The following is a 7,639-nucleotide window of genomic DNA, read 5'->3' on the forward strand; positions in this document are numbered from 1 at the left end:
ATTCAAAGGAGGCGTGCATTATTATTAGTCAGCAATTTATTTAATTAGCAAAAATAAAGTAGAACACTTTGATAAAATCCATAACAAATATACACTGGAATATGAATAAATATATAAAAGCAGTGACCATTTTGGTCTAATGGGTGTCAGACTCAATATGGTCGCCTACAGAAAACATACTATGTCCATAGGACAAAGACAATTATGAGGAGTAATTGAGTTCATCGTCAGGCTGAGGTCGCTCTGTTTCCGTGCCGATTGGACGCCAGGTATCCCTCAATGTAGTTAAACACCACATCCTGCTCGCCCATGGCTTTATACAGGCCTTTACTCTGCAACTGCACACAAACACATGTTTCACTTCATTAACATGCAATGTAAAACAACAACAACAAAAAACAAGCATGCATGTGCTCAACAGAAATTCTTGCACTGAAGATTAATGTTGACAGAAGAAAGAAGAGAAAGATGATGTTACAACATGGGGTTAAAACCCTTCTCTGAGTGTCTACTGGCACCCAAATGAGTTAAGGGGCTGTAGTTTGGGATTTGTCTATTGCAATCCCTTAAAAGTGGTGAGAGACATGAGCAGCATGAGATATTAAACACTTGATGAGCCTCATGTTCTCTACATCCCTCCTGGATGATGCAAAATTAGGAATTACTATCTAATGCCAGATTAAAATCCCGTAAACTCCTCCTCCCTCCTTCTTATTTTTATTTCTACTGGGGAATGCTGGGACAGATTTTGGATGCAACACAGTCAATTGACCCACGTGTCTACATTAACCCCCCTCGGTGCAGTGAACACAACTCAACTCCCTCGTGGAGCAGACGTGCAGTTTACAGTCAAAACTGAGACTTTAGACTACGAAGTTTCGGATCAATCTTATCTTTGATCACTAAAATATTCAACAACAACATCAATCAATCACACAGTCTCGTCCTCAGCTCTTGAACCCACGCGCCACTGACTGACTGCTGCACGTATTTACATCTCCTGCTGCTCTGCCGTAGGAGGACACACACACACTCACACACGTGCTGCCTGCGGATATATACTCACACATTTGGTCACATCGCTCTTGAGCTGATCGAAGATCTGCTGTATCGACTCCATGTGAGGCTTCAGGCTCCTGGTGTGCTCCGTTACTTCCGCCATGGCCGTCGGCAGCACCGTGCTCAGGTAAAAGTCCAAGATGTTGTTCATGGCGTAGCAGCCGAACTGGCTCTGAAGAAGAGGAAGGAAGCGACCAGCCGGTTACATTAACTCTTTAGTCGGAGGCTGCTCTGCTCTGCTCTGCTCTGCCCTGGTCTGGATGCTTGCTTTTGTCGGAAGTTAGAGGCTCTGCGTATTCTCTGTTATCTCTCTCTCTTTTAATATTATTTAACACAACTTATGAACTTATTGGAGCGTTTAAATAGAAAAAAAAAACTTACATTAAAAGAATCCTCGACGGTCTGGTCCAGCAGAAATGTGTCTAAGTCATTGTTTGCTTCCTAAAGAGAAAGAAAAACAAAAGCTGAGTGAGTGTGAGGCTGCAGACAGACTGACTGACTGACAGTCCAGCAGCACTGACAGGACGCCTGGCTGCTGAGCTCTGTCCACATGATGCTGCACCTCCTGCAGAGTAGCAGCTGCTGCTTCAGGTTGTAGTAGTAGTAGTAGTACTCACATAGTAGTCTCTGATCTGGGAATAGTCCTCTCTGAGCTTCTTGAGCCTGACAGGGAAACCCTCCACGAATCTACAGCACTGGTTGTTGCACATCGGCGTAGATGCTGCGCTCAAGAGAGACAGCAGGACGAGGAGGAGGAGGACAGACCGAGGATTCATGATGCTGCTGCTGCTGCTGGTGGAGCTGGTGGAGCTGGTATCTTCTGGCTGCAGACGAGAGTGTAGAAGAGCAGAGTGGGTCCTCAGGTGATGATGAGCTGCTGCTGCTGCCTGGAGTCAATCTGACGTAAGTTTGACCTTTTCTCTGTATGTTTCTCAGAGGAAGTGCATACTTTTTGACTCATCTTGTCTCCATTTTAAAGGTGTGGGCGGGACTAACAGGAAGAAACGGGTTACAGCAAACACACAAGGGGAAAATCTCTTTCAGCATCATACATTACACACACATGGGTTTATCCTCGTAAGAGGCGAGCTGGTGTTATTGATAATTAGCTATTGTAGGTTCCTAATCAATGAAGCCATGAGCTTGACGCTCTCCTCCCTCGTAACATCCACTTCAAAGGCAAAAAAAAAACTCCACACGATTCTTTCGTTCCTTTTCATAATTTACTCCGAAAAACAAAGCAAGATACAATCCAGCATGATGAAAATAAAAAAGGCCAGAGCAAATATCTAGAAAATGCTGAGTAAATGCAGAGGTAAAGGCAGAGGTAGAGGCAGAGAGGTCAAAAAACTGTGTGGCTCCACTCCATGACGACTGACCTGACTGACTGCTTCACGTGAATCACGCACACACGTATCAATCTGCATTAAAGGTTACATGCGCGATTTTTTAACCTCTAAACATCCACACATTTTTAAGTGAAATGAATTAAATAGTAACTTAATATTAACTGTTCACCTGTAAATAATGTAAATAACCCATTTTTATCATAATTAACAACAACCTCTTTTTAAATGTAAACTTAAATTATTATCCAAATACTAATCAACTAAAAATAGCATTTAGGCTCCTATATTACCGGCCCCTAATTGTTATCAATGTCCTTGAAACAATTACTCCAAAAGTGTCAACTTAAATTAAAGGAGCCTGAATAACATTTACTATAACACATTTATAACATCACTTATTGAAAGAGGCTTGCTGTTCTTAGTCCCATTTAAGATGAGATCTTCATAACAGTCCATCAGTTATCTTCTGATTCCTGAAGAAGACATAGCTTTGTTATAGGGCGACAAAGCTCGTTGGTCTTGGTCTTCACTTTAACCTGACGAACAAGCCCGTTGCCATCAGGAAAAGTCTCCACAATCCTTCCAAGTGGCCAGGAATTTCTGGGTGACGTATCGTCCACGATCAGCACCACGTCGCCGACACAGAAGTTTCTTCCAGGTGAAGACCATCGCTGACGTTCTTGGAGCTGTGTCAGATATTCTTTGCACCAGCGCTTCCAGAAGACATCCGCGAGGTACTGAATCTGTCTCCATCTGCGATTAACATATTGGTCATCCTTATCAAATACTCCTGGTGGTAACTCGGGTTTGACTTTGAGCAACAACAGGTGGTTGGGTGTGAGGGCCTCTAAATCGTAGAGGTCTGTTGATGCCTTTGTGATGGGCCTGCTGTTTATGACCGCCTCAGCTTCACAAAGTAAGGTATGGAGACCCTCTTCGTCCAACAGTTGCTCCTTAACTGTGATGTTCAAGATTTTTCTGACTGAACGGATTAACCGCTCCCAGCTGCCTCCGTGGTGAGAACCTGCCGGCGGGTTGAAATTCCACTGAACACCTCTCTGCTGCAAGTGTTTCTCAATCCTGTGGGTGTTCCATTCCTTGATCGATTTTCTCAACTCACTGTCGGCTGACCGAAAGTTGGTTCCATTATCTGAATACATCTCTCTTACTTGTCCTCTTCTGGCAAGGAATCTTCTGATTGCGTTAAGACAGGCATCAGTGTCGAGTGATGATGCAACTTCCAGATGCACGGCTCGTATAGCAAGACATGTGAAGATAACGCCGTATCTCTTTACTTGGACTCTTCCTCTTTTCACTAGGAACGGACCAAAGTAGTCGACGCCGACTCTTGTAAAAGGAGGATCGTCTGGCAGGACCCTGCATGTAGGTAGATCTGCCATGAGCTGCTTGCCTGCGGCTCCATGTAGTCTTTTACAGACAACGCACTTGGACAGGAACCTTCTGATGGCTCCACTGGCTCCAGGGATCCAGAATCGCTGCCGTAGCTGAGCCAACATGTGATACTTCCAGCGTGAGCTGTAATGTCATGAATGTGTCTTAACACCAGCCTTGTGATGTGTGAATCCTTGGGCAAGATGGCTGGCTGCTTGGAGTTATCAGGCATCGCCGCACGGCTCAACCTTCCGCCGACTCTCATAACTCCATCTTGGAGTACTGGATTTAACTTAAAGAGTGAGCTACTTTTCTTTACTCTTTGATGTTCCTTTAACGCAGCCAAATCTTCTTTGAAACTTTGCTTCTGACAATACTTAACAATTTCTGTTTCTGCTTCAGTCAAGTCGTCACAAGTCAGATACTTTCCTTTAACGGCTTTCTTGAATTCCGTCATCCTGCTTTCTCCGTCTACTGCTTGTAGTTCCTTTCTCTTTTCCTTTAGCTCTTTCAGTAAATCCTTAAGTTTCAGAAACCATCCCACAGCGCGCTTCAACGCTGTCCAGGAAGAGTAGTGGTTCATCCACTGATCCATGGAATCCTCGAGCTCTTGTGCCTGAATGACATGCACTTGAGTCACTCTTTTGACCTCTGGGTCGTTGATATCCTGCATGCCAGGATCTGGATTTTTAGGCCACTGGTCTTGTGAGCTGAGTAAGAAACTTGGTCCTGAAAGCCAGCTCTCATTTTTCAAAAATGCTTCCACAGTCTGTCCTCTTGAGACGAGATCAGCGGGATTCAGAGTGGTGTTGATGTATCTCCACTGAGATGTTTGAGAGTGATCCAGGATTGCTGAAACCCTGTTTGCAACGAACGTCTTGAATCTGGTGCTCTCACTGTTCAAGTACTTTAGCACAGCCGTGCTATCGGTCCAAAAGATCGAATCGTGAAGCTCCAACTCAAGCTCTTTCTTCAGAAGCTTGTCCATTTTTATTGCGACCGTGGCCGCAGTCAATTCCATCCTGGGAATAGTTGGGGACTTCAAGGGCGCAACCCTTGTCTTTGCCAGGATCAAGGTGGATTGAGTTTCACCAGTTGAAAAGCGCAGCAGTAAGTAGCTTGTGGTTCCGTAGGCATCTTCACTCGCGTCAGCAAAGTGATGAAGCTGCGCGAAGACTGGCGCACCAAACTGCTTCGACTTGACACATCTGTCGACTCCAAATTTCTCAAGCTGTGGCAAACTTGAGATCCACTTATTCCAACTTTTGACCACAGTGTCTGGCAGGTCTTCCCCGCTTATTGTGCCCCCCCCTCCTAGGGGGGGCACAATAAGCGTTTAAATTTAAAAACTTAAAAAATTCCTACCAAACCAACGGTAGATGCTACAGTGTTGAAACTTCACCACAATGTTGCCTCAATACTGCTGAAACTTTTGTCCACTTAAACTTATTACAAATTATGAAGTCCATCACTCTGTTTTTTTCAATAACTGTAAAACTTTTAAAATGTATCTCCTCCTACAATTTTTGCTCAATTGACACCAAACTTGCTACAGAGCATCTCCAGACTGTCCTCCACAAAACTTGTTTCTCGGATTTTTGATTAAGCAAAAATTGAGCCTACAGTGCATGAAAACGTTTGACTGTAAACACTACTGTAAACATATACCATCAAATTCTTGATAAATACATTTACAATCTTCCTGAAAAAAATTGAGAATATTCTGGAGTCATGGTTGATGAAGTTTGGCAAATATCAGAATTTTATCTCAAAAACTGAATTTTCTTGAACATTTTGAATGCTGCTCTCATGGGAACAACTGCAGCCAATGTGAGAGTGGAATTTATAAACATCAGATTTTCTCTTATGAAGCAAAACACTTATCATTAAAAACAAATCACCAACATTTCCATGCTGTCAAGATGCAATTTATGTATTATCAGATTTTTGTTTAGATGACTGAATTTATGACATTTTGACCATTTCATCACAACAGCTGCCCGGGCACTGACTCACCTGAGTGGATAAATGAAGCTACACAGCAGGTCTCACTACCAGCCAATTAGCTCAGCGAGTTAGGAGCTGGTTCTTGGTGTCAGAGGTTGTGAGTTCGAGACCCAGTAAGGGTGATGATGTTGATGATGATGACAGATCAAAATGTCAGATGTTCTCAACACGAAACACAAGACAATTGTCCTAATGGTGGCATCACAGAAAGCCTCTAAGTTTAAAAATCCAAATAGCTTGGACTGTTCCATGTGCGAAGGCTCCTAACATCTTAGACTCATAGATGTTTGACAAATACATATTATTTTACCTCAAAAACTGATTTTTCTTTTTACTGTGGTTTCAAATCTGCCTACACGACAGTGAATGGCTTACTCAATTTGTGAAGCCACTATGGAACTGTCACTTGTCAATTAGCTCAGTGTGATAGACAACGGTCTTTGGTTCCAGAAGTTGTGGGTTCAATCCTCAACTGATGCAAATTGAACATTATAAGGTCAACTGTCTTGTCTTCCTATTCTCCTGTTTGTTGCTCAGAACTGCCTAAATTTGCCCAAAAGTAGCCCGGACCCGACCCATCGCTGCGCAGCAGCTATAATATTAGCTGTGTTGTCCAAGTCTTCCATGTAGCTAATATCTGTCATTGTGTTAGAGCAGCCTGTTAAGAACAATGCGAAGGATTGAAGAGAAACTCCATCTTCTGGCTTGATTGTGGGCCAATCCAAAGCCTCTTTTATGTATGCTTACGCTATCTTGAAGTCATCACCAAAGAACTCCTTTAACATTTGTTTTGCTTTAGTATATCCTGCTGAAGACTCCATGTGGATGCAGCTCTTAACCAACTCGTGTGGTTGTCCACTTGTATACTGTAGCAAAAATTGAAGACGATCACGATTGTCACCTGTGCGGCCTTCAATCCCATGTTCAATGGCCCTAATAAAGGAGTTGTATTCCAGTGGGTCGCCTGTAAATGTTTGGATCTTCAGATCCGGAAGTCTAGATGCTTTGTGACTCTTCACGAGATACTCTGTCACGTTGGCTTGCTGAGAGATGGCTTGGCAAAGCCCATCAAGCACTGGTCCCTGTGGGTCTTTAATTTCAGTCTTTGGTGCAGACGTAGCCAATTGATCAGTTGCTGCTGGAGTATTTTGTTTAACCCTGGGTGTTGGTACGGTGGGTCTTGATGGTGGTTGAAAGATGGGTTTTGTGTCTGTTTTACCATCCTTATCATAAGCTTTAACTGTGCCACTATCTTCTTGTACATTCTCGTATTTTTGTAAGACCTCCATTTTAGCATCAGACTCAGCCAGTGCAGTTTGCATTGCATGCATTTCTTTTCTAGCCTTTATTGAAGCTTCGATTCTTTTTTGTTGGGCCTCAAACTCTGCTTCTCGCTGCTTTTCTTCAGCTTGAATTTGAGCCTCCCTGCATTTTTTCTCTGCATGCCAGTCTGCTTCTTCCTGTTCTATGGCCAATTTCTCCCGTAAAGCTGCAGCCTTTGCTCTTAACGATGCTTGCTCCATTTCCGCCTTTAATCTGACTGAAGACGCTGATGAAAGTGAGCTTCCACTATGTGATGTAGCTTTACTTCGACTTCTAGTGGTCACTTTTGTTTGATGTAGACCTACTGTCTGCAGGTGTTACCTGTCTGTCACACTCTTCAGCCTGCTCAACACGTTTCAAAACATCTTTCATCCAATCCTCACATTTCCAGAAAAAGTCATCCATTATTTTAATCTTTGGATCAAACCAGCTCCTTTGATCATCCACAAATTCCACTTCATCCATTAATTTCTGAAGGTCAGAATTAAGGTTCACAAATTCCTGATGCA

At 43.3% G+C, this 7,639-nt stretch overlaps 1 protein-coding gene across 1 annotated transcript; it reads right to left on the minus strand.

Annotated features, from left to right (window-relative positions):
- Positions 1-227: 227 nt before the first annotated feature.
- On the minus strand, positions 228-1,835 carry LOC310985614 (interleukin-10-like; the record flags this gene model as incomplete). Its single annotated transcript, XM_083971233.1, has 4 exons — positions 228-338; positions 1,067-1,231; positions 1,441-1,500; positions 1,677-1,835. 4 exons carry the CDS (start codon positions 1,833-1,835, stop codon positions 228-230), a joined length of 495 nt encoding a protein of 164 aa, XP_083827359.1.
- Positions 1,836-7,639: the final 5,804 nt, after the last annotated feature.

This window comes from Trachurus trachurus (genome assembly GCF_905171665.1).
Source record: "Trachurus trachurus genome assembly, chromosome: 5".
Lineage (NCBI taxonomy): Eukaryota > Metazoa > Chordata > Actinopteri > Carangiformes > Carangidae > Trachurus > Trachurus trachurus.